The sequence below is a fragment of the Brachyhypopomus gauderio genome, chromosome 2 (assembly GCF_052324685.1).
Source record: "Brachyhypopomus gauderio isolate BG-103 chromosome 2, BGAUD_0.2, whole genome shotgun sequence".
NCBI classification, from domain to species: Eukaryota; Metazoa; Chordata; class Actinopteri; order Gymnotiformes; family Hypopomidae; genus Brachyhypopomus; species Brachyhypopomus gauderio.
The window spans coordinates 19,186,485-19,214,205 of NC_135212.1; the positions used below are offsets into that span (position 1 = coordinate 19,186,485).

A 27,721-nucleotide genomic window follows, 5' to 3' on the forward strand; every position below is an offset into this window, starting at 1 on the left:
GCTTTAATATGAAGGACATGTTTATAAGTGGGTGTCAAATTCGCTTTTGTAAACTGCTGTGCACAAAAATACAGCTAGTCTCTCATAGCCCCGAAGTTTAAAACATTGAGATTATTAATTAATTGAAGCTTTGGTGATGTCAAACTGGAAATAAGGACAACAACTCAACACTTTGAAACTTTTTAAATATTTTATTAGGTTATAATTTGCAGAGCTTAAAATATTAAATCGCTTTTAACTTAAGTATTATTAAAATACATACAAATGAAAGCCAGGAACTGAGGAGCCCTGAAAAATGCCAAAACTAAACTGCATAAAAAACGATAAATAAATTAAAATGAAAAACATCCAACCCTCTAAGAAGAGAACCCTCTGCCTAAGAGAAGCCTCTGAACAGTGATGAAGGGAGGACATTATAATCTTTCTTTCTCTTTTGTATTTTCTTATACTTTTATTTTCTCTCTCTCACTCACTCTGGGTAATAGACTTAAACAGTTAAATACATAAAGACTAGATTTACATTCTTTTCCACTTTTCTGTTCAGAAAATGTACTTGCAAAGTGAGTCGCGCTGCATGTCCGTCTCGCCGTGGTCGCGTGTCTATGCCAACGGTGATCCCAACCCAAAATCGTTCCCTCGGCCTGGTTTTTTATTTTTATTTATTTATTTATTTTTTGCTAAACCTGGAAGAGAACCTTTTGATGGACCATAATGGGACCAGCTAGTTATCGGGCCCTGTAAGAACCCGGGCTTTTATGGCCACGAGCACGGCATTCAAATGTAGCAGACAAAAGCAATGTCTTTGTCACTGTGCTGAATGAGATGGGAGAGCACCATGAAGCGAGGCCTTTTCGGCCATTATGGCTCCCTGGATCGATCCAACATGGCCGCCTGCAGTAGGCTCCAGTGCAGGAGAAGGTCTTTGCTGACCACATGACCGCTGAGGGCGAATAAGGTTACCTGATATGAAAAAGGGGGCGAAAAAAGGTGCAGTTGTTTTGTCAGATGAAGAGGTAATGGATAAAAGAGAAATGGGGGAGGAAAGTCTATCTGAGAGGATTCGGTTTGAAGGAGCAGCATGGACAGATACCTCAGGACCTGAGGAAAACCTGTAGGTCTGAACCACTCATGTTCACCCCACCCACCCAAAAAAATATATATTGAGACCCTATAGACAAAATGGGTCTACAATTCAGCCTTACTAAATCAATTAATCTGACAAACAGTGCTGCTGCCAGCTTCCTTAGGTTCAGTTACTCTAACAGAATAAAATGCTGAGGGCGGATAATGTCACTCCACACCACCAGGACAAGGGGGGGGGGGGGGGGGGGGGGGGGGGGCGGCAAAATAAATGGATAAGTGTCCCATAACTAGAATCCAAACTCATTATTTCAAAGGAAAGGAAACCAACTGAAAGAAAAGGGAGGAAAGTATGAATTGTTCCCAATTAAAGGGCTAGCCCCACAGACAGGCAGCCTCGGGGCAAATTCAGCATTGTGCTGCCCCCTGCAGGTCTGGCTGACCACTCCTGAATGGGTCCTAAAAGAGAACAATGTTCCGGGAGTGGGAAGGGCTGGGAGTCCCTGTACGGGCGCCACGGCCATAGTCCTTCTCTCCTCCCTGGGGCCGGGCTGCAGAGGGAAGACCCCCGGCTTGGTAGGGACAGTGGGGGGGTTCTGGGCCTCATCTTTCAGTGACGTGGTTCTGTGGAGCAGGCGGCGGGGGAGCGCAGAGCACCTCAGTCAGGTCATCCATTATTGAAGTCTCCTTAGGGTCCATCAGGTTGAATTCCCTTATAAAAACAATGAAATGCGTGTAGAGCGTATTCAAGTGTCCATGCAGGTCCATGGCCACAGTCTCCTTGTAGTGTGACCAGTAGATGTGGGCCAGCACATGGAACAGGTATCTACAGATCTTCTTCACCAGCGAGTCGAAGGCAGCGGGGAACTCTTTCCCTGCAGAGAATAACGGGAGCATGCACCAAATGTGAGGGCCTGATTCAGTCCATCATTTTAACACCAAATAAACCAAATACAAACATATTTCTGAGCTATGTTTGTATTTTATGTCATTTATTTGAATAGAGATTTACAAAATGGATACTACTTTTCAGAGTAGTATGGAAAATATTCCCATAAACCTGGATGTGAGAATCTGTTTAGTCACTCCTAGGTATGTAATATATTGCAACACTAGAGGGCAGCAGAGATCCATACTCACCATACTTGGTGGGGAAGTTGTCTTCGTCAGTGACAAGTTTTTGTGCTGAACTCATGACAAAGTCCACATACTGTGGTGCTGTGCATTTAGTCTTCTTCCCCTTCTCATCATACCAGTAGTATGTTCTGAGAAACAGAAAAAAGAGAGGGCGCAAGTTTTACCTCAGTTCCAATATTTCCCGAAGCAAACAAACACTATTGTCACATCATCATCCACTGCTCATCACCTCATATAACTGGACGACAGGATGAACCGATAACACAAGCCTTAAGCACCCTGAGCACTTGCTAGTGGATCATTAACTGAGTACGTAGATGTCCATCTGCTTACTAGGAGGAACAGGTTTATTGCGGAGCCATTTGATTTGCAGGCCGAGGCCCTGGTCGTGCCCTCAGCCCTGGTCCTCCGTCTGGCTACCTGCCCAGCAGGTGGGCTAAACGAGCTTGAGAGCACCGGTTACAGCTGGCACGGCTCAGGACGGAGACGCACCGCGACGTCACAAATGACGAACCACACACAGCAAGCCATGGACAGCCAGGTAGACCCAGCAGGGACGGGTAGGCCCAGCAGGGACGGGTAGGCCCAGCAGGGAGCTTCTGCATATTTCTGCTCTTGATATTATCTTTTATTATCTTCAAGCTGGGTACCCAATATCCTTTTGTTTGTGCATTTTGTATTTTGTATTAGGATAAATCTAGGAATGTAACCTGTCTAGACTGAAAAACCTTTGACTACCATACACACGCACACCTAGGGCTGAACGATTAATTGCATTTGCGATAATTTCGCGATTTTTAAAAACGCGATTGTCTAATCGCACAGGCTGCGATTTAAACTGGTCACGTGACTTGGGAGCGAGCCGAGCCGAGGACGAACGGAGCAAACCCGAGCAGGAGGCAGGGAGTTGGAGAAGTGAAGTTAACACAGCGCACTTTAACTTGTTGCACAATGGCTTCAGGCTCGACAGAAGCTGACACAACTGAAAGTCTAATACCAAAGAGGGGCAGCACATAAGTTGTGTGAAATTACTTTGGCTTTTAAAAAGATGCTGCTCAACGTCAGGTACCCTGCAAAACATGCCTTGCTACTGATGCTACGACGCGAGGTAACACTACAAACCTTCAGCATTAAAAAAACACCACAAAGCCTCGTATGATATTTGTAAGGCTAAAATGCCAATGACCAGTGCTGCATCTTCAAATACGCCAAAGTGTTTCTCTGCGCTTATACAGCTTTTTAGTATGCGGTGAGCAGCGAAATACCGTAAAATCACGCATATAAGCGCAATAAGATTTAAAGCACGGATGAATCGCGAAAGCGCGAATAGCTTGACCGCGGTCCAGCACCGAGGGTTCACTGACCGAACCGTTTGAAAGTGTAACTCCTTATGGATGTAATTCGAAGCGGCACGCTGAAATAACTCGGGCAGTAACGGAGTTCATAGTGAAAGACATGATGCCCGTTAATATAGTGAACAAGCCCGGCTTCATGGCTTTGTTAAACACACTGGATATGCGCTACCAAATGCCCTCACGCACATATTTTAGCCATGTTGCTATACCTGCAGGGCTGCCAACTCTCTAGTCTTAGACTAAAAAATTAGTAGTTCGCTCTGGCGCCAACCACATGGCGATCGATCGATCACGATATAATAATAATATTTAAATTTAGTCCATTTTACACCCAGTGGCGGACTTAGCAATTTGGAGGCTCAAGGCGAATTTAGCTAGGGGGCCCATCAACATTAATATGCGAGAAATAAGTTCAGGTTCACACTACAAGATTTTAGGATGGTTTTTCAGTCGCCGACTGTTTTTGTAGATCGCCGACAGAAACTGTGGTCGGACGCAAATCGGGGATCATTCGGCGCTCGCTCAGTCGTGTAGTGTGAACTGCTGAAAGACGCTCGCCGAGTGACCGCCAACGACGATCGCAGACGACCGGCAGATATCTAGCATGTTTAATATCTAGCATGTTTCATATCTAGCCCAGTCGGCGACTGTGAGTCAACAGCAGCGTCTAGCTTCATACAACTTTACTACAAGACTGTGTTTAAGTTATTGTGACAGCACTGGAGAAATAGTGCGATTGACTATATCTATGTTCACTGCAACGGAGAGATGAAATAATTCTGGCAATTTGGGACTATGGGGTGGTTAAACGGTAAAAAAAAAATAATAATAATAACGAAAATGTGGAGTACATGTACGTTGTTTTTATTTTCTTCGTGGTGTTGCTGGTTCTCGCGAGTGTTTCATTTTCGTGTTCTCGTGTTTTTGGACGGCAGCCAGATGAGTCGGCGATTCCCCAGTCGTTTAATTCGTGAGCCCACGTCACCGATCAGTCATGTAGTGTGAAAGCCACAACAACTGAAAGACTTGCGATTACAGCACAACCAGTCGTGTAGTGCGAACGGCACAAAAACCTGATGACTGAAAAGTCGTGTAGTGTGAACCTGGCTTTAGCTAGACAAGGGGGCCCTACAGTGGGAGGGGCCCAAGGCAATTGCCTACCAACGCCTCTATGCAAAGACCGCCTCTGTTTACACCCCCCCTCCCGCAACCCTGTATCTGAGCTGTATAAAAAATGCCGTTTCCTGAAGTGGAACAATGGGAAAAAATCGCGATTTTAAATCGCAATCGCAATTTATAGATAAAAAATTGCAATTAGATTATTTTCCAAAATCGTTCAGCCCTACGCACACCTTCCATAGGGTGAAAAAACAAGGCTCCCCATGCAATCTCTTGGAGGCAGAGCATGCCAGTGGGGCTTGACCCGGGTCGTGACCCTGGGGGTCGTGACCCTGGAAGTGACCTGTTCCAGGTGTGTCCGGCTGCCTTTTGTGGCATCTCTGTATGCAGGTGCAGGACTAATGATGAACAGCGGACTGGGTAGAACTCACGTGTTGTAGGCGGCCATGACAGGACACGTGTCTCCCGTGCAGAACTCGGACACCGTGCTGTACTGGAGGTTGATGAGGTTGAAGAACGTTGTGGCTGCGGAGATGAAGAGGCATGGAAGAAAACAAGAAACACATCCAAATCAAACTGGGTGTTTGTCAGCTCTTTGGAGCTTGGTGTACTTGTAGAGACCCAACCCTGCTCTGAGGCCAGCATGGCTGAACACGCAGCAGCCATACACCCAGCCTCCTCTCCACCCTGACCACCAACCACCCCCACCCCCACCACCCGCAAGCCCTGCTCACACTAGGAGTGTATAGCTTCAACCACTTTGCATGGAGAGAGAGAGAGAGAGAGAGAGAGAGAAAGAAGTGAGAATTTAGCAGTGTACAATTATATATGGTTTGTAATTATAGTGGGAGTGGCCATCCGGTTAGATGTACAGAATGGTTTGTTACAGAATGCAGCACAGTATAGTGTACAATGATGATAAACTGTTCTTAATAAATAGCCAGGTCTATACAGAAACGTTAAATTAAATGTTATTAGTATAAGGCTTTGGGCTGGTGCAACTGTGTGAAATCTTTAGTATCATATACTGATGCATTTATCCATAAAAACAAAGAGCTTGCAGTTTACCTAGTCAGATTAAATGTGCAAGTGGAGAAAAAAGGGTTATTAAAGTAATCACCAGTTTTTAAGCAAAAAGTGTTGTGAATCGAGTTACTTGGGGAGTGCAGTAATGGCTCTTATTACCCATAATAGGGTCTGATATAGTGGCACGCTGAAGTGTGTTGGCATAGCTGCCGATTTCATCTTGCAAAAACACTCTGGTCCCGAAAATAAAGCTGTTGTTGTTTTTTTTTGGTCTCTCTATGCCGTCTATTCAGAAAGCTGCAAGTGAAGATCAAAATCCAGGGAAATGCAGACAATGGCGTGTGATCTGGGAGTTGAGGAATGTTAATTCAAGTTCAGCCTTTCGTACAGTTATGTAACCGTGAAATAACGTCCTGCCACTTTTGTCTAACAACAGAGGGATGTTTTACAAATATTTGTCAGTGCTAGGGATAGCAAGACTACGGACCTTTCCCGTGGCTTTGAACCTGAAAAGACGTTGTTTGACTGACCCCTTCAGGGACTGCGCAGAGTTTATTTTAGGTTCTAAAGTCTCTACTGAGCTGGGGAAGGTGAGCAAAGGCCTCTCGAGACACTCACTGTTGCTGGCGAGCCATTCGTTCAGGTCGATCTCTGGCGGTAGAACCACCAGCTCCTTGAGGTCAAAGTCGACGACCCTCACTTTGGTGTAGTCTGGCTCCAGGTACGGTTTCTTCTCCTCCGCTACCGGCTTCTTCCCGTTCGGCTTGGCCTTCGACTTCCTGTGAAAGGGGGCGAGGGGAGGTCATAGGTCAGTACTGCCCTAGCTGCAAGCGCCGCTCACTTTCCCCCCCGGACCCTTCGTGATCGGGTAAGACTGATCTGGGAATCCACTTTGATCGGTTATATGACGACTGGGAATCCACGTTGCACGTAAAGCAAAACCACCCCCGTTCGGGACGCAAAGCGCGATTTCTCAAACCGGGGAGATCCAGGAAAGGCCAGACGATGGGCACCAGAGAAGACGACGGATACAGGTCTGGCTAACTGCCCCTCAGCCTTAAGAGGGGGGCCCCCGGCCCTAGCGCAGAGCCCCCAGCCCAGTTGGTCGAGCGAGTTCTGTGGCCCAAGCATGATGGGTGCTGCCATTTCTCCTCTGCTCGCATGATCACTTAACCTTGGCCTGCAATTACACGACCAGGCCCCAGACACGCAGGCTTTTCCTGCCTGGGCTATTTTTAGCACGCGAGGATTATGTTACCAGTAGTCCCTGCTCCCCCTGCCCCACCCACACCCTCTCACTGCCACCACACCCAGCGTCAAACATCAAACGATCCACATGGGCCCCTGTGCGTCACAGTGCAATCGCCCATACCAGGTCTGAGTAGGTGGGGTGGGAGGGATTCACCATTTATCTCACCCTCTCATTTGATTTGACATTCACGTATGTGCTATTGGACTGAGCCCATTAAATACACGATTGTCGAGGTACAACAGAAGTACAAAGCCCCTTGTAGTTGTAGATGTAAGTGTAACTACAAGTGCTTGACTAATTCAGTACATGTCTCAATACAGTACCGAGACTGGCTGGTACTGTTATACAAGCCCAAAATATTAAGAAAGTGAGCACTGACTTCACTTACATACACACAGTATACATGGATCATGAAATCGGACAAATACATCAATATTCACAGGCAATTCGATTCTTAATTGCTGTTTCCTTCGATTCTTCTCTGTATGCAGTTACCTCGTCATCCTATTACTGCGGTTAACGAAGCAGGTGAGCACAACCATAAACGAACTGCTGGGGAGAGAAACCTCAGACGCATCTGCGCTCGACACACCAGGATTTCTGCATCTTTGCCCAAGTGCTTGTGGGCTCTTCTACTTCAGCTAATCCTCTGCACTAAAGAGTTCTTCTCAGAGTCAATGACTCTTTTCACCAAGAAGCGAAATCTTGTTTTGCCTTCAAGCTGTTGGCATCTTCCGCTTTTTTATTTTTTGCTATTGCCAAGGCTACCCATAACACAGTTTGACTAAATAAAGTATATGTGTGTGTGTGTGTGTGTGTGTGTGTGTGTGTGTGTGTGTGACAACCCAACCCTGCTCTGAAGGTAGCTGTTGCCATGTTGTTTCTGTGTAGAGAGGCCCAGGGCGGCCCATGGCCAGCGCACACAGCCTGGCCTTGTTGTGCGGAGGCCGGGGCGTCTGCCTACGTGCCCTCTGCCAGAGGCCAGTAGTGCTGAACACACTGCAGCCATACACCCAGCCTCCTCTCCACCCTGACCCCCACCCGCCCCCAACACCACCACTATCCGCAAGCCCTGCTCACACAAGCAGCTTCCACTTTCTGCCTAGCAGAGTCCAGTTTTGGTTGTCTTGTATTGCCAGTCCTGGTTCTCTTAACTGATTGCATGATTTTTTTTTTATTAATTTATTTGGGGAGGGAGGAGCAAAATTTGGCTTAGAACTCAGTCATCTCATCCTTGTTTATCTCTGGCTTAGGGAATGGGGCTGTATGAGGACAACAGTGAAGGAGCTGGCATTCATCTCCAGTACTGGACGTGTGTTCACAAGCCTGCTCCTGGGCCTCCACCAACACTCTGTGTTCCAGCCCAAAGCTCCGCCCCCAAAGCTCCGCCCCCAGCGGTGGTTTCTGGCTGCTTCCTCTCCCTCGTCTGCCCATTCAGACTCTCCCGATTCCTGGAAAGCCATTGCGCTCCGGCCAAGAGAGGCTCCTGCTCGCTGCCTTAAAGAGGCAGTGCCTGGCCTGGAGGTGCAGATCCACAGGTTCACCACGGTCTCAATGCAAAGTGCCACAACGTAGAATAAGAAGAAGTAGTTCACAGGACTGAAGAATCGTGGGGTTTTAAAACCGATCCAAACGCAGAATAAAAGGAAAAGCTGAACACAGTCCAGACTGCATCTGTAAGATGGTGTTCACTAAAGAAAACCAGCTGCACTCAGAATTCTGCCACCATTATGCTGGGGCAGGTGACAGCTGTGTGTGTGGGGGGGGGTTGGGGGCATGAGGGGCAGCTGGTAGAACAGCAACAGGAAGAATGCCACCCAGTGCCAAGCACAAGACAAAAGACGTATATTATAAAGAACAGAATGTCCTCAAGTTGGAGACAAACAAAACCTGATCCAAAAAGTTTGGACAACTGGAAGCCTGTTGCTCAAACCGAAAAATTACAGATGTTGAGGATTCCTGCCTCCTTCTGTTTAGCTCTACAATACTGTAACATCCCTATTACCAACATGCATCATTATTACCATTAGTATTATTGCACCCCATCCCTATTACTATTATTAAAATGCACCATTATTACTATTATTGCACCCAATCGCTATTATTATTACAAAACCCATTATTACTATTATTGCACCCCATCTCTACTACGATTATTACTAAACCCATTATTACTATTATTGCACCCTATCCCGATCCTATTAGTATTATCACTAAAACCCATAACTATTACTATTAAATCCTATTACTACTACTATTATTAGTACTATCATTACTTTTAGACCTTATTACTATAATTAGAAGGACACCATACTACCATTATTATTACTACAACCTAATACAATTACTATTATTACAATACTCCATTACGATTACTGTTAGTACGCCCTATTACTATTAATGTATTAAAGGTTTTAATTATGGTTACCTCCTTCCCCCAGTTCCAAAAACAACACAGCTATTAGTTCACTGCCTATAACATCCACGATTAAGAAAACTACTCATGAGTTTATTACAGTAAACTAAAGCGTGCAGGCCATGGGCTGAGCGGTAACGAGGAAGACTCCATGTAACGAGGAAGACTCTATGTACATGGTACGATAGGCTACACATCTACAGTAGTGCGAGTAAAGGACACCTAAATTGGGAGGAATCGCCAGGCCAAAGTCCTGGCATACCTAAACTCATAACAGATATCTCTGTAGTTGGGGCATTGCTAAATTTCCTTCGGGATCAATAAAGTATCTACCTACCTACCATTTCCGTGCATTTGCAAACACTTCTGAGCAGACGCTGCTCACATTCTTGTGAGGTGAAGCAGGGCTTTCACAGGCACGCTCGGTCCTGCGCACTTCCTCTCCGTGCAGACTCTCCGATGTGCCCTGCTATTTCCTAGTCTTAACAGGGGAAACTAAAGCCCAACAAAAAGGGCAAACTGAGAACCAGTCAAAGATGAGGTCGTGTTGAGTGACCTGCCTGGTATCTGGAACCTTCAAAAGGTCTGACTTTGGGATCCTGCTGACACCGGGGGGCCTCCGAAGAACCACACTGATGTTGACAGTGGAACATTCTCAAGGTCTCCATCAAAAGGAAGACTTAACGTAACGTGGTGTGACTCAAGCAGGTGTGACGCATGCTTTTCCAATCCCAGGAAGCCACCGGCGCTGAACCACAAGGACGCTTGAAGCCAGAACGGATACGTTCTCCAAGTAGATTACGTCACAGCCGGAGATGAGGAGCTCTAAATCTCTTCCCGTTCAGACGTGGTCGGTGTGCCTAGCTGAGCAGCCCACAAGCCCATCTAACCACATCTGCAGATGCCGGAGGCCTGAGGCAAATGGAGGTGGAGGTGTCTGAACCAGCTTCATGGACCACCATGTATGGCTCATCATTCAGTGATCGGGAGGAAGACCAGCTGTTAGGTTTAGTCTCAGAACTGGGAGATGAGTTCTCGCTTCATCAAAATAAACTCCAAGTCAAGGTTGGAACTGGACAGTAAAACATGGCGGCAAGAGTGCAACATAAACCGCTGCTTCTTTGTCTTGGATGTCCAACCCAATGTCCAACATCACACGCAGGGTACGCCAGCAGCCTCCGTGTGTCTAGACGTCTGCCACGGGGCTTGCCGAAGCTCCCTTCCGCCGTAGGCCTCCGAGAGAAGCAGACAGCCAGAGGGCAAACGAATGAAAAAAGATGGTGGGAATGCATGAGTTATTCTGGTCTCCATGCAGGTGCATCGAGTGCAGTTGAGATCAGCAAGCGGATCATAAAGATCATTTTTCCACCTCGGACTGTGAGCAGCTGCTTAAAATGAAGGAAGACGTCACATGCGTAAATTAGTCAAAGACTCATTCATTTACTTGTTCGTTCTGTCATATTGATATGGCGGCATATTTCAACGTCACCTGCAGTGTAAGGCTAGACAGATCTTTTAATACTCCACTCATTCCTACTGAATAACAACCATTCGTTACTCTTAGACATTTATGAATGCTTATGTCAACATCCACATATGAACAATGCATGTGTAATAATAATAATAACAATAATAATAATCACACCTAGTGTACCTGTGAACTTGCAGATCTAACTTTTTGGCAAATAAGATACCAAGAGTATTATGAAGCAGACATGATCAGAAACATTCCACTGGCTTTGCTGACGCACTTTCTTACTTAAGACGTCAAGAGCGATGATAAAAATGCATTCTTCACTTTATTAACGCATTGTGGAACCCCTCAAAAAACTACAAATTAACCACAAATTCACTGTACACATAGAAATGGACAACACATTAGACAAGCCAATACAAACAATTATGATGCGTCTCAGGAAGGTAGCAACAATCTTGGTTATGACTTAAAAAACAACACATAGTTTAGTAGTGTCAGATTTCACTGAATGCTAACTATTTCAACAATCCTGAAAAACACGCATTCTACACACTGACCTTCATGTTTTTAAACAGCAACAAGGACGAAAATGTGAAATATGAGTGAACATGCCATCAGAGAAGAGAGAAGAAAAGCAAGAGGTCATATTCAACCAGACTCCAACCAGCAGCGCTGCCTGAGGTGTGCACTAAGGACTTGATCCCCCCTCAAACCACAAAGAAAGGAGCAGAAGATTGAAAAGAGAGATAGCTAGGTAGAGATGCCATCCAAAAAAAGAAAAAAAACTTTTTTTATATAAAATAAAATGTTGAATAGCTTTAAAGAAAAAGTTTAGCAGACAAAGTAGTAGCAGAGTGTGATTTTTGTTTGCCTGGATTTTTCTCTGGAAACCATGTGTACTTCACTGCAATTCTGACTGACTAGCTTGCGCTCTCTCTCTCACACACACACACACACACACACACACACACACACACACACACACACATATATATATATAAAGTCCCAATCAGATCCGTTTCAGCTGTAGTCCTAGCACTGAGCTTCATTTAGTCGAGCAGACTCCAGTCTGGCTGCACTAAGTCTGGCCTCTAGCACTCTGGGGCCTTGAAACCACCATTTAAATTCCCATTATAGACACACCAAATCAGGCCTTTCTCTGAAAAGCCACAGAGTGTGGGAAAACTGGCCCTACAGGAAAGCCAATACTATTATTGTAGATGGCAAAAATGAGATGCATGACCAAAAGTCTGAATACTTTTAAGAAAACGTGTAGGGCGTGGCTATATCGTGACTAGTTATAAAATCTTCCCCTCATAATTTGGTGTGCCGCTGTGTACATTGCTATTTAGAGTTTGAACTAAATGCTGAGAGTAGGGTTGTTTACTGTAAGCGGCCCGTTAGGTTGACTGACCTTACAAACCGTTTGCTGGTTATCGCGTCATAGCTCAAAAAACATGAGCATGAGGTACGCAAATTAATGGAATTATTGACTGGCAAACTAATTACATAAACAAAGGGGGACCAAAGTTACGGTTACGTGATGATGTGTCTGACATTCCAGCATACAGCATCATAGTGCTTTTACTCCTGAAGTGTCATGTGCTGCTGATGTTCTGAACGTGTGCTCACATATGATTGGTGAAAGTTTCTTGCTCAAGGAGAGATTCTGCTCTGGTCCATTTGGTTCTGAAACCTGAATGGCATACAGCCATCGGTGGTGGGGAGGAAGTGGAGAACTTTCAGCCTTTTACATCTCCACTGCCCACCCACAGCGCCTGACTCAAAGTGAGGTGCCTCTTCTACAACCGTGGTCACCGTGCTCCCATTTCCCTAGAGGTGGTTTGCGTCTCGTTGTTTAAGTCTGCTGTACGCTTACTCATGCAGAACACCCTGAAGAACATTCTTCAACCGAAAGAAAATGTGCACCGACCCTGGGCTTATCCTGGACTGATCTATGGCTTATTCTGGGCTGATCCTAACAGGCAATGCCCACATCAATGTCATAGCCTAAACAATATAGTGAAAATCCCATCTATATGTGTATGGGCCTGATACCTGATAGCACACATTGTTATACTTTTTTAAATTTCTTATTTTCAGATTTAAGCTTTCATGAGATTTGGCATTCTTTCAGCTTAAGGGAAAGGCTTATTTTCCTTTATCTATTTATCAACAGTTATAAATGGAAACTTGTAACTTGGGAAAAATAAATACATTGTAAGTAAAAATTATTGTTCTGTATTTTTTAAATAAATAGAGAGTTCTGCAGTTAGAGTACACACTTTCCCCTTACATTTTAAATATTTTATAATGGACTAAATTTTATTCCAAAACTGAGATTGAACACACACACACACACACACACACACACACACACACACACACACACACACACACACACACACACACACACACGTTGACTGAATCAGCCGCTGATAACAATGTAATCAGAATGCATCCTTATGTCAACGGCTTTGTTGTCCAGTGTGAAAGGTCTCGACATCTTCTACACGGCCAACACAAAAATGAAAGCTAGAGCAACACACAAGCCAGAGCGAGTTCCTCCCATGTTGTGATGTTCTTCTGAATGATCCTAGGGGTAATTCTGTGACAGAACAGATATGTTCAAACGTGGAAGATAACGCTCCTGTCTCAACACACCGCTTCATATCTAACCCGAGGCCAAGTTCACGGATCAAAGGAGGTCTTCAAGCACAATCCACACAAGGCAATTAGCAGCCATTCAAATCATCACTGATAATGTAATCAATCATTTGTCACTCTAACCCCAACACACCTGAGGTGCAGTCCACTTATGGTTTTGGTGTTACTAAATATTTATTCAGCAAAAACAAACACCTCACCAAAAAAATCATTAAAACACGTTTTGTTGACGATAAGTTTGCGTTTTACTCTACACAGCCTAGTGTAGGCAAGAAAAAAGACTTGTTTGGCGGTTATTATCGATACAGGACATCCGTGGTCAGAGGAAACGTACCGCTCGGTAAACGAAGTTCAGAAACTTCAGACGCGCGTCTCTGAGGCGAACAGTACCGCGCGCGCAGGAACACAGAAGGCGGGAATTACCTCAGAACTTTACCAACTGCTTGAAGGACCATTTTACAACTTAATCCATTTTTAGAAGACCGCTGAGAGAGCGTGTTGTCTCCAGATATGGTATGATCTCCGACCATTGCGGGCAGAATTCCTGGTTTCACCTTCGCCAGCTACAGTGACAATTCGGTTCCGATCACAGATCCCGATTGAAGGGATCCAGATTGTTCTGGTCACATTTCATCCCGTTTCATCGCAGCCAGAGCGGAGGCTCACCGGCCCTCCTGTGCGACTTCTAGCCAATCAGAGAAAGGATGGGCGGGGCCAAGGTGCAACGTTTGGAAGGCGAAAAAACTTTTTGGCTTCGTGTGGCAGTTTCAAGCAAGCTGGACCCACACTGAAGCGAGAATGAAGAAAGGTTGTGTAGCCTTTACCTCAGGGCAGTAGCGCAAAACGGTTTCAAAATCCAACAAACGTGTTATGTGGCCATTTTCCACACCACTTCAGATGCCTTATCACTGTGTTTGGACCACGCAGACGTGTTATGACAATGTCAAAATTGTACAACAGACTGGAATTTCCCAGAAGTGCTAGCAGACATGTTCAGACTTGACACTGAAGGGTTGAGCCCTGGGGAAACACATTTCCGTCTCCACAAACAAAGACACAAATGGCTTACTGGCCAGTTAAGATATGTTAAGAAAGAACAGTCTGGACCTTTTAAAGCATGGCGTGCAGGCGGGTTGGTTTGCAATGCTAAGAGAATAGAGGCTGACTCATTACAACAGTAATAGGAGAACACTATACATTAATTAGTATGCGTCAATTACTGAGCCAAAGCATAGCGGTAAACGACTGAACACATTTTGCCTATTCATCTGTCCGCTTTAATTAGAAATACAGCAGCAATATTGGCAACGCAGTAAATAATGGGGAGAGGTCTGAAGGGAAACAAACTACCATGGCTTGTACTGTGAGATCAAGTAATATCCTTACATTAATATTCAAGTCTAGGAATAACAGGCCCCAAGTCCTGCTCCAGGACGTGTCCTGAATATAAAGCAGTCTCGTGTCATCTCTTGAGATCCTATTTTAGGTCAGTGCAAAGCATGTCTATAGGCTGCAAGACCCATGTGCTATAAATATCTCTAATGCAACAGTGCGTGAAGATTGACAGAGTCAGTTAAATATATGCACGGTTTTAAAATAAGAACTGTAGGTTTAGCATGTGGGCACAATGGGGAAATGCCATGTGACTCACATGACTTTCAGGAAAATTACATGGCTTCAGCGTAGCCGTAGCCATCTGACATTATCGTCATGGTAAAACCCAGCCAATGAGAAATGAGCCAGAATCATCAGGTTGTGCACAGCTGGTACGCAAAACTGCCATCTCAGTGATCTCAGATCAGAACTGATGTTCCCAACACTAAAGCCAGCCCCTTGTCTACTTTTACATAATTCACTCTGGGTCCACCCAAGTAAAACTTTGGTGGGACAGAGGGGTGGGTGGGGGCTTAGAGTTCGGAAAAAGTGAAGTTTCCTGGACGAGGTGTGGAAGAACTTGCGTGTGCGCTTGTGCCCGAAAATAATGCAAGGCTCTGTGGAGAGAGAGAGAGAGAGAGAGAGAGAGAGAGAGAGAGAGAGAGAGAGAGAGGAGGGGCGCGGCGTCGGTCGGGAGACCGTCACTGCCTGCGTTAACTCAGAAGGCATCAGCAGGACCAGGTGGGACAGGCGGAGAGAGAACAGAGGCCTCTTTCACTGCAGCCGCAGGTAGAAGAGCGTAACGAGCAGGCCTACGAAAGCTGTGGCGGCAGACGGAAGACAGGCGAGGCCAGTCAGTGTTTTCTTTGTAACCGTAATTCTTTATAACTACAGCATGTCTAGCACCTCATTCAATATCCAGGCTCATAAATATCCGGAGGGGTTTAGCAGCCAGGCGAATCGCGTACAGCCCACGCACACACAGACCACATCTGTAAGCGCTGGAGAGCACAATCAGACTTCTAAACGTCATCATTAAAAACTTAATGGGACCATGAATGACTAATACCCGAGCACTGGAAAACGCTTGGAAATGTGAGCGCAGTCGTTTTCAGGTGCCTCTAGAAAGGCAACATTTTTTCAACGCGTAAAACGCTCTGTCCTGAGCTTTCTGAGAGAGACGGTAGTGGAAAGCAAAAAGATCAGCTTGCAAGGCACGGGCTGCATTTCAGACCAGTCAGGCCACGAATACCTGTAAAACAGGGTGCGGAGAAGACCGCGAGGGTTTTCCACTCTGCTCTCCTCACACGCTGGCTCTCCCTCTGCCATTCCGGCGATCTCACGGTTGAGCCTCAAAGCATGAAAGAGCAGATCTTCCCCACATTTCTCGGCAACCCAGGATCCAGAGAACATATGCACCCACAGTGCAAACTGCGTGTCGATCCCTACATGTGCTATAGAACTCTGGAGGAACGTGAGCGCTCCTCTCGGTCTGTGGTGCTTGGATAAGTCTTGCGCTTGCCTGAATGTGCTGATAAGAGGCTCTTCAGGAGGTCTAGGTCTCACAGATTAGTGCTCGTCACACTGGAGTGTACAAGCAATGACTAGTTCAAGAGTAGCAAGAAGTTCCTCCTGACTTACACAAATACCATGTAACATTTATTTAGATTAATTACAGCTTTAAAAAAAAAAATAATAAAGACATTTTTCCTCTTTTGAATGGACTGCGACTGAGAAACTAAAACAAAATTCAGTCTTTTTAGCATTAGTAACACGGTATAGAAGAGGCAACAAAGCAATATATAAAAGGAAAATGATTTGCTGTTCCAGGACAAAGCATAAACAATGACTGGCCCTCACAACCTGTGTATGTTAGCCGTGTTAATTCTTCTTCCAGTCTTCCCAACACCATACGCATCCTTGTTCTAGCGTTCTCCCATTACGCTCATTACATTACCGGCATGTTTTGTGTATTTTCTGGGCATCTGCTCATCAGGTTAATTACTCCCTCCTGGGACCCAACCCACCTGAATGTTTTCATGTTGCATGTTTGTTTCTGATTATAACCAGATTCAGCACACAGAAATAGCACTAAAGTGTGCTTGGGTCTACGGGTCCCAAAACTGGTGTGACTGCACATTTAGTATTTCAACCCAAAGACACATTTGTCATCATATTAACTTTCCCCCTTCCCCACCTCATGTTTCCAAATGTCACAAGAGAGCATGCTCACACATTATCTGCCAATATTTAAAGTGAGCCTTGGGCACGATCCGAAAACACCATCACGACACAGGCATAGTGTCTCTGCTCAGTTTATCCACTGTTTGGTGGGAATTTTAGGGGTTAAAGTTGGGCCCCGGAGCTAAGCACTTTCACCGATTCCTGCCCCTTGGTGTAAACAAGAATTGAAAGACGCAGGAATCTGCACTGCATTGTGTGCTGCTCAAAACCATTTCCTTTGCCGAGACGTTTTCATATGCGCAATCAGCTTTCCTGTGTTTATGGGCAGCCCCGATAACGTCCTGCAATAGGCTCTAGGCATGATGGGAAGTCGCCAGCACACCTTCCTCGCTTGTTTTTGCCGCGGAGGGCTGAGTGCTTCCTGCCAAAACAACGTCACAGCGGAGGACACCGAGTTTGTGTGCTGCACCTGTGTCACCGTACCTAAATTTATTATGACCGAAATAACGCATACACTGAATGGTGCTGCATGGTTTCAAAAAAGCCAAATTGGGAGTGTGACAATTCCAGACTTTGAACCCTTCAGAACCTTTGAATGTGGTTATCATTAGCAAAATGTTCCAAGCAGTTATATTTCGTTGGAACTAAGAAGTGTGAACTCTTATACAAGTGCTTCAGAGAGCTCAGGACAGGGTAATCTAGCACAACATTCTTTTGTGCAGATACGGTGGTCTGAGAGGTACAAAACTCATCAGCAGCTTCTTGCATGTTTGCTACAGAAGCTGCTGATCAAGTAAACAAACCTACACAAAAGATTAGAGACATAATTACAGGAAATATATAGCAAACACTGTGTAGTTTAAGACATTTACAGCAAAGGGAGAGAAGGTGAGGGCTGAACTCAAGGAATCATGGCGCAGGCTGACCCTCGGCATTCTGGGAAAATCACAAAGTACACCTGGGAAGAAAAGGTCACACGGTGCTTCCTGAAGGAGCACTTTCCTTCTCAACTCACTGAACTATGTAGAACTTTTTTTACATGCAGCAAGGTTACTGTATTAAGTTCAAATATGTGGCAACAAACAAGCGATAATGAACCCCTCCCCTAACGAGTGTGGAACCAAGTACTCAGGACAGGTGACAAAACCCCCTTAGTCTGGTTCTTAGTCCGAATCCGGTTCTCCTGAGCCAATGTTATGGGTGAACCAGACGAACGTCCCTGGAAGGTTTATGCATCTGCACTCCAATTAACACTCCATTACAGAAATGAGATATAATCAGCAGTTATGCAACCGCCCAAAACTGGGAGGGCCTCTCAACCCGCCAGCAGAACTCGGGCGCCTACGTAGCTGTGCAGCATAGGGGCCTTGGAATGAACTGTAGTTCCCCGATAAGCACCATGTTATAGTGGGAAAACCCAGAAGCTCGCCTATTTAGACAGCAGGAGCCATCCCTTTCAAATCTCATTTCAACAGACTAGGATTAAATAATCCAGAAGTGGCAGTAAATGGGCTATCCAAGTGAAATGGCAGTTGGAGTCTGTAGTGTGAAAATTGATCAAATAAGCAGGAAACAAGCTTCCATTCCATTTCCAGTTCAACAGGACAACAACAAGACAGTAAAGTGGCAATTCGCAACAGGAAGAACAAACACACCTTCATACCTTAAATGAACAAAACCCAATTTTTTCTTCTCTGGTTTTTATGAGCCTCACTACAAAGACTCCAGACAAAGGATTAATCAATCATCTCCATCTACCTCTACTTTCGAATTCCACTGCACTGTGCTCATGTGAATGAAGGGACATTAACGCAGTCCAAGTGTGCGACGTTAATGCAGTTCAGTGATCTGTGGGCCCATTTACACGTCAGCCAAACCCAAGCAGGCACACGGATGAACTAAGAATAGACGTGGCCACGTTTTAACCCCTCGTCGCCCTGAGTCTGCTTACACTGCTCGACTAATGCTGCCACTTTTGCTTTCGTACACTGGCAGCAAAGGTTTCTTTCAGACAGGCTGCATTTGTCAGAGTGAGAGTTTAAACGGAGCCCTGTCCGTATGCTTGCGCAAATACAGGGAGTTTTGTTTCCCCGAGACCGCAAAAGACGAGCCCTCGGTACACACTGAACACTTTGTTCACAGGAACAGAGAAGCTGAGGTCTGATTTAGGGGTGTGGCCTTGGGCCAGGCTCCACCCTAAGCAGCCTGCAGTATAAAGCAAGATATGGCAAATTTTAGCCTCAGTGGTGCCTGAACAGCCTCTGGAGAAGGGAGGGAGGACGGGAGGGAACGAAAGAAGGAGAAGGAGAGAGGAGAGAGAGGAGATAGAGAGAGAGAGACTAAATCACAGGAAGGAGTACAGGAAGAAGCCAGAGATTCTACGATCAGACTGGATATGTATGAGGTCCCATTTAGTGAACCACCGAACAGTAGGCTTAAGTATGCTTGGAACGCTTACTTGGAAAAAAAAAAACTTAAACTGCAGTGCAAGTACGTAGGTGCCAGATGTAGGCCTTTTAAGGTACGGCTCACCGGGATCAAGACCGCTCTGAAAACAGCACAGCTGTATTAATAGCTGATCCCAGCCTGGTTGGCTTTAGTCACCTTTCTCTAGATGCAGTGAGAGAAACAGCATTCTGTTTACTGTGACATTCACTTCAAACGCAGGGCACAGCTACCATGTACACCATGTCTACCAGGTTTTCATAGAACTGTGGCAGACTGTCGTGGTATTAGGAACATGACTCTGAAAGGGTTCTGCCCCATGTTCTGCAGCTGTTCTGGCAAAGGCTGACATTGCTCACTGTTGAACCATATCAGCCAAGGTTCTGACAGCCAACATCAGGGGGCACACTAGAGTCAAATGTGAGCACAATCACACACACACACACACACACACACACACACACACACACACACACACACACACACACACACACACACACACTTTTCTCTGCTGCATCACTGGTCATACACCATGCTCCCTAGGCACAGCTGGGTTTAGCTTATGATGAATGAGCCCGGCCGGCAGAGGGCTCGGCCAATGGGATGCAACGGTGACCCCGCAGTTTTCGGGTGAGTGCTGCCGCCATCCTGAAGGCTGATGGAAGTGTCCCCTGCAGTGGCCCGTTACCGAACAGCCCGGGAGCTGGACCGGACCGCCCTCGCTCTTAAAGCAGCTGCTGGCTGTATTCTGAAAGCAGATCATGTGCACCTCAACTCATAGGAACCGCTTCATTTCAGACGCATTGTCTGACAGTCAGAAGCACTTGGCTTTGGACTAAATCCTGCTGTCAGCCTTAGAAAATGATGTAATATAATTTTAGGGTATAGATTGGTGGCCTTAAAGGGTCTGCTGCTAATAAGAAATCTCTTATGCTTTTAAGGAATTAACAATATAAAAGCATAACATGAAAAGATTTAAATTAAGACATTTTGTCCACGGCCGACTCCACGAGGTGGGGTTGAGAGAGCTGGAACTTGTTCATGTTAAAATGAACAGTTATATACTTTTCATTTCATTAAATTAAGTTGTTGTCACCTATTGTTACCTGCTTTATTATGACTGCTACATAAATTGGGTGTGTAATTTTTTGCTGCAGGGTTTTTTAATGTAAATCTGATTCCTCAAAACGTTTTATAAAATATATCCTTTAAAAAATACAGGACAATGCAGAGCCATTAAAGATGCCTCAGGCTTCATTTAAATCTTTGGCTCCACCTACTGGGTAAAATCCACAGCACAGCAGCTGCCATGATGACATTTATTACTGTATGTTGTAGGTTTGGCTATTTTAATGCTTGTCTGTAGGAGACTGTAAATTCACAGACTTGTCTGTAAATCTCTGTAGGAGATTTACTGTCACCACAAGGTGTAAAACGTGTGCATGTGCTGGCCAAAACTGGTGAGAATGTGTGTGCGATTAAGTTAATAAACAATAGCAAACAAGCAAATGGAAGATACAAATAGTCTGTACAAGTAATGATCAAAATTTCATTCAAATCTCTCCAGATTTAATGACGTACAAATAATTTCAGAAATTTCAGACAAGTGATGGAAATGTAGATCATTTTAGAAGTCTGAGTCATTCAATTTCACGGCCGGTAGCTCATCCACAACATCTGACTAGATTGAACTTAGCTCACAAACTAACTTGAATTAAGCTCATGTCAGCATGAGTACACTTTCTATAATGCATTTCTTTCCTGCTGAGCCAACGTCTGCAACGTCAGTGGTTCATCAAATATAGCGAAGTAATCAGCTCAATTTTCACTTTGACTTTCACTTTAACACAGAAAACAGCAGCTCGGCAAAAAATAAATAAACAAAAAAGCACAGCAACACGAAACATACCCCACGGCCCCACACCCGTGGAGAATAACTGATAATACCGATCGTGACGAAGCACATGATTGGGATCGGTCTCGTCACACGCTTCCAGCTGCAGATGAGAACCGGCACGTGTAGGCTAATCCCCAAACGAGACCAACCTGAAAAAGACTAGCTCTGCACCTCGACGTGTTCACACAAGATCCTAGGGTGTGGGTGTGTTTGCTGGATGGGGAACCTGAACGTGAGACACAAGCAAGGAGCCAGAGCAAAGGGAGGGGAAGAGTGAACGATAGCTTAGTTTGCTCTAAAGCTCAAGGTCACCACTGCAGGGACTGCTCCATTCGCTGATCACAGAGCAGGTTGGTGGTTGAAGGGAGAGGCAGATCCCTTCATCCCTGTTCTCTCCATCCTGTACCCATGCTGTGGGATTACGCTCCCATTAGGCAGAATGCATGCCACAGCCGCTCTTTGCTTTATGCAACACACAGATGAAGCCAGAGAACGTTTGAATGTGGTTCTCGCAGATCCAAACATAAACCTTGCACGAAACGGAAAGAGCGCACGGAGGAAGATCGTCGCAGAAGGAAGGGCCTTGTTTAACCGCTGTAGCCCGACAAAGCACACTTCATCATTTTATCGCTCGATGAGACACAGTGAGCGTTTAAAACAGGTTCCTGCTCAACCGCCAACAGTGACGCACAATGACGCCAAACTGACCTTGTGCAACAATCCCGCGCATTGATCTCATGCGGTGCAGCTCGGAGACCTGCTTTTTCCAGCACACATGGCCCGAGGTCCTCGCTTGGGCGACCGTTACCCGGCGGCATGCCTGTGGAGCGCACCTGACCGAGCCCAAATCCCACAACGGAATCATGCCATGCTGAAGTCAAAGCCTACAGCATATTTTCTGGGTCCAACTCATCACAAAAGAACGCCATAGGGCCTCGTTCACACGAGGCGTGTATACCTCAGCTCCAGGATCCAGGACAGCTCTCGATCGTGGCAGGATCCTTCCAGCCCTGGCCCAGTTCCACAGAACGATCAGGCAGTAAAAACCTGGGAACATTCCGCACTACCACCAGGCTAACGTTCTTCATTAGTGCACGTGAGTGTGCGAGTAATCGTGAGAGGGAGGGATGTGTGTTGTTTGGCCCCGTCCTGCCGTAGACCTAGCAGCGCAGATTCAGGTGGCCTGCCGCTCCGTTTTTGCACGTTTTGAGATGGGGGGGGGGGGGGGGGGGGGGTTGATGACGGTTGATGACGAGAGTTGCAGGTCGCCTCGATACATCTTGTGATCTCCTGAACGTGCGAGTGTGTGCACAAACGAACGTTTTCAGGTGCGCCTTCGTGTGTCGCTGGGTGAGACGCACAGTGTTCTAGTTGTGGGGATGTGGCTAACCTCCGCCTCTGAGGAGGCCGGATGCGATTTATTATGGCTTGCTGGTAAAGTCAGGTCTCAAGAGACAAGCATGGCGTTGCAGTGACACACACACGCACGTGTGCATACAGCCCAACTGGGTGGGTGGGCGGAGGGGGGGGTTCAGGAGCCTGCAAGAAGTGTGATATGACGCAGTAATCCAACAGAAGCCGAGCGGCGCTCCTGTGAAGACATGGCCTCTCTCACTCTCAGCTCGGCAGACCCACGGCGTAGCGTTAGCATACGGCTGGAGAAACTTAAATAAGCAGACTTCAAAGCGGATGATCGTTTGCTGACCCCTTTTGCATCCCACCACCGCCTAACAGCATAAGGCACTCTGTTTAGTGGACTAGCCCACCACCCTGCCTGAAAGGGGGACAAGATACAGGGGTGTGGAATACACAGGGGCGATACACACACACACACACACACACACACACACACACACACACACACACACACAAAGTAAGCCTACATGGCAATGCCTACCACGCAGTCCAATCAAGGCAGGACATATAAACATAAATAAATAAACATGCATTTCTACAACAGGTGAAGAAAAACTGCCATTTCAATATTTGAGCAAAGAGAATGAAAAGTACAGCACATGGCAGCCACAACCTCTAGAGGATGATGGTGTTTCACCACATCCTGAGGCGGAGCGTGCCAGTGGGTCCCGCTGTGTACTGCCAGCCTGCACCGGTTGCCAGGGGTGCTGGAGGCATCACGCCACCAGCTGTCTTTCCCCTTTGCACTGGTTGCCCAGAGGAACGGTTGCCCGGTGCAACAGGTGCTTTCTTTACCTCCTTCTGCAATCTAAAACGAGTTTGTGGCTGATACCAGACAGGAAGCAGGAAGAGAGCAGAAAGGGTGATGCATCCCAGCCTAACCATCACCACCACACTCAGATTTCATCTCCCCTATCAAAAGAGCTCAAACACTTTCTCTGTGAAGAGGGCCCTGTTTGGACATCCTTGCAGAGTCTGTGGTCGGGTCTACCTAGAAGCAGCGCGCAGGCACGGGTGGGTCCAGGTATCGGTTCTAGCGAACCACCTCCAGACTGGTGCAGAGGTTCTTTTACTTCTGAGCCAAGAAAACGGGGCACATCAAGGCCGGTCCTCAGCGCGGGGCGGGCGGGCCTTCCTCAAGCCTGCTTCGCTGCCTCCGGCACTGGTGTGCATTTCCTGGACAACGCCTGCCTCGTCTTCCTCATTAAGTCGGCCCGGCAAGATTTCTCGGAGCTGCTTACGAATATAAGGCGGACGGAAGTGAAAGAAATGTTATCTGCGCTGAACCGCAGTCTGCAGTGCGACCATGGAGACCTCCGTGGTGAAGGCAGGACTTCGGTGGAAACCGCTGTGACTTCCCGGTGCAAGGGCCGCTAGCTGACACACGCCTGTGCTTCACAAGAGCTGTTCAGCAGACAGTAGCGGTACGCTGAAATGGGCCTTTCACACAGAGCATTCACGACCTGCTCAAAATATCACCAAACTGAATAGTGGAAGATCAAAAAGGCCCATAGACACAATTCAGGGCAAAATGTAGAGGTCACTATCAAACATATTGCATTAAATGTAAATCTTTTAAACAGGTCACATGCAGAATCATTGTGTTAACTGGATCAAAATCCCCTTTACCTGAAATCATGTCTTTACTGCTACCACTACTGCAGAATTGCGTTTGCAAGCACGCAACAGTACCTTCAACGAAAAGGCAGGGCTTACACGATCATTAATGTTTAATATCTTCAAATTGGCAAGCAAGTCTTAACATGGCCTGGTTAATGCACTCTCCGATCAGCAGACAGCACCTTGGGAATACTCAATGGTTCTTTCATTCCATTTTATTCCAAAACTTGTTCAGCCAGATAACTGTCCTTTATTAACAGACATTTCCTGGTGTCAGACGCTGGCGATATACTGTGACCAGGTGGCCCTAGGGACCTCAGACTGGATTGGATGTTTAGGGCCGGAGTTCCTCAGTCATGCTGATTTGTGATCACTAACTAAAACCCAAGGCTAAACAACTGCTAAACAACTAATGAAATATGTAGGCCTGAAAAAGCAGAGCTTACGGATTCTGGTTACCTGCCACCTCTAAGAAAAGATGAGTGACCTTTAGTCAGTGTTCTAATGACACAATCTGCAGCTGATGCAACACTGTAAACATACAGTGCCCAGACCTAACAATGAGGAGACAGCTGGTTCCTATGTGTCTTTAAAAACCAATGGGCTAGCCCTACATGTTTGTGTTTCAAGCGTTTTTCTGGGGTTGTAAACCTTAAAGCATGTCAGAAGACTAAGCTGGTTAAAGTTTGGGCCCGTCCTCTTAACTCACTGTGTTACGCGTGGCTGCTCAGAGGTTCTCGATCGTACCACAGTAGGTCAAACCTGACAGCTGGAAACCTTCACTGTAAAACAGGATCCTGGCAGAGCACAACTAGGTTGTGGGCCTGCCGTGTATCAGCAGACACTCACCGTATGGAGGTTCAACTCTCCCTTCGGCCGCCTTTAATGATACATCCACGTCTGCCACAATCCAACTCCTTTACCCAGCGCTGAGAACAGTACAAGGCTCTGGGGTATGCGTTTGGCTTGAAGCAGACATAGACTGGTATGTCTGCTTTGTATTAGGGTCATCTAAAAGAACATCCTTTAACCAATCAGGAAGCAGAAGGGGTGGCTGGCTCATGACTAAAGACAGGGGTGGGGACAGCTAGGGAAACTCCTACAGTCCCTGTTTCTGCTCATCTCCTCCAAACATGTCAGAGGTACCAAGCATCAGTTTTAAGCCCAATAAGACCATGAAGTACCACTCAGCTTAATTACTGCCAGAGATGCCGACATCACTCTTGTTCTCAGCCAAACCGGATCTTCTGTTCCACCTGGTAATTCTTATTTCTCTCTTCACACACCCAACCACCCACATCCATCCACCACAATAACTATGCGGAATATGGTGAAGACCGCACTGCCCAGGCTGGTCCATCAGAGGGGAGTCCTGGTGCCAGTCAGGCGTGTCAGGTGCCAGTCACAGCGGATGCTGCAGAACAGACTGGACTGTAGTGGAGGGGTGACGGAGGAAAAGCAAAACTGAACTGTCCATCTGCCCCCCCTCAATAAAGGGCAAACAAGCCGATTCAGATCACCTCATCTGATATTCTAGACTTGAGTAAACAGCTCTTAAGAGAGGATGTGAGAGGGTTTTTTTTAATATTATGGTCATTTATGACAGAAAAAAAATCATTATGACAGGCAATATCATTAGTAGCACAAAATTCACCTGACACCCAAAGTATAATTCTTTGAGTTCTTGCACTAGCTTATCTGTAATCTGTCTGGAGCAGTGACATGGCGACTTAAACCTAAAGTCAGGGCATTCTCCAGACACCTTCTGAAAGATAGCTTCAGACTTCACATCTGATGTCCATTACATGCAAAGAGCACGTTAAGCTGGTTCACACTGTTGTTAGATTACATTCCAGTTCAATTTCAAACCACCAGTGTCTCTTATTCACGAAGCACGTGTTTGTATCTGAATGTCCTATATCTCGTAACTAAACACAGAAAAAGGTTTAATCAAAACTTGCACGAATCAAAACAACGTTTGAAGGATACATACATTTGTGATGCTCTCTGATCTCTGTGCCTAGTTTAATCTTTCCTTATAAGTCAATCAATTTATTATGCATCTCGGAAACAGCAACAGTACTACTGAAAGTACATACTCACGTGGTAACTTAGACCTAGACATGCAATCCACTTAAGGACTACTTAAGTCATTTACCACGCAACTGCAACTTCCTCAAAAATAAAAAAGGATGAAGGAACGACTGTTGGTAGAGTCGCATATTAGCAAAGCCTATTCCATCTAATGGAAATAAAAGCAGGAGGCACATGCACCTAGAGAAAAGAAATAAGATATGTGCACTATAAATAGCTCTTGAAGGATATGGGACGCTGTAACCCACCACTGTTTATCACTGGGTAGCCAAAATGTGTTAAACAAATGATCTTTTAAAAATGTTTTAATCAGTTCAGATCAACAAGAGCTTCATCTGGAACGTTATTAAGTTCTGAGAAATCAGTCCTTTGCAATAACATGAAGAATGCCTTGTTTGTTGTTGTTGTTGTTTATTATGTATACCGCCTCAATCTAAATCATAATAATACTCACCCCATCAACCAGTCCATATTTACTGAACGGGCTCAGCCCAACGAGTGCTGCTGTCCCCGTCCTTTATTTCAGCCCAAGCACAAACTGTCTCGTTCGGGCGGAAAGATCTCTGTGGTCTCCTAAGGCTCCGGAGGATGCCGACGAGACGCTTCCTTATTAAAACAGAACCAGCTCTAGCAGTAAACCCAAGACGAGGTACCGACGGGACCGGAGAAACACCGCTGGCGCCGTAACGAAGGACCGCATTGACTTTGACGTTTGGCGAAGGGGAGCAGTTGGACACTTTCCTCTCTTTCAAACAGAGCACTTGAATTGCGAGCTGGCTTCCAGCTGTTGTCTAGGAGGAACTCGGTTCTTCTGTCAGCAAACCACCATCATTTAACGGCAAATGTCCCGAACTTTGTGCGTTTTGGGGCATGGGTCCTTAGTAACGTTGTAAGGCTGCTGCCGTTGCTGTTATCGAGCTCTGCCATATACAGGACATCCGGAAGTAAACACGGGTCCGACGCCGACCCCAGCTCCGCGGGATGTGGCCTGCAAACCCGAGCATCACGGGATTTGTAGTTTTTACGCACATCGTTTGCACGTTTACGGCGTTCGGCGTGTGTGCGTATGACGCACAGCTCTGCGTTCTTGTTCCTCGTGCCTTTTCTTTGATTAAGAATACTGCGAATTTAATTAAATAATTAAATATGACCTACATATATT

The 27,721-nt window shown here is 46.0% G+C and overlaps 1 protein-coding gene across 3 annotated transcripts; it reads right to left on the minus strand.

The window, feature by feature from the left end:
• Positions 1-171: 171 nt before the first annotated feature.
• mob2b (MOB kinase activator 2b) lies at positions 172-27,504 on the minus strand. 3 transcript variants are annotated; one of them, XM_076989698.1, is made up of 5 exons: positions 27,014-27,504; positions 6,336-6,496; positions 5,123-5,216; positions 2,221-2,345; positions 172-1,955 (listed from the first exon to the last, which is right to left on the minus strand). In XM_076989698.1, the coding sequence occupies exons 1-5, from the start codon at positions 27,028-27,030 to the stop codon at positions 1,684-1,686; spliced, it is 669 nt and encodes a 222-aa protein (XP_076845813.1). In that variant the 5' UTR covers positions 27,031-27,504; the 3' UTR covers positions 172-1,683. The 3 variants fall into 3 exon arrangements, with proteins under 3 accessions (XP_076845813.1, XP_076845797.1, XP_076845805.1); XM_076989682.1 differs by lacking the exon at positions 27,014-27,504 and adding an exon at positions 16,156-16,406; XM_076989690.1 differs by lacking the exon at positions 27,014-27,504 and adding an exon at positions 13,953-14,244.
• Positions 27,505-27,721: the final 217 nt, after the last annotated feature.

What these genes read in the sequence shown, in the direction of transcription:
- mob2b (XM_076989682.1), bottom strand. Translation starts at nt 16,316, where the DNA reads ATGTTCTCTGGATCCTGGGTTGCCGAGAAATGTGGGGAAGATCTGCTC. An exon ending in GTCATGGCCGCCTACAACAC is followed by an intron (nt 2,346 to 5,122) that starts GTGAGTTCTACC and finishes TCTGTTTCTCAG; the next exon opens with AACATACTACTGGTATGATG. An exon ending in CAACTTCCCCACCAAGTATG is followed by an intron (nt 1,956 to 2,220) that starts GTGAGTATGGAT and finishes TATTCTCTGCAG; the next exon opens with GGAAAGAGTTCCCCGCTGCC.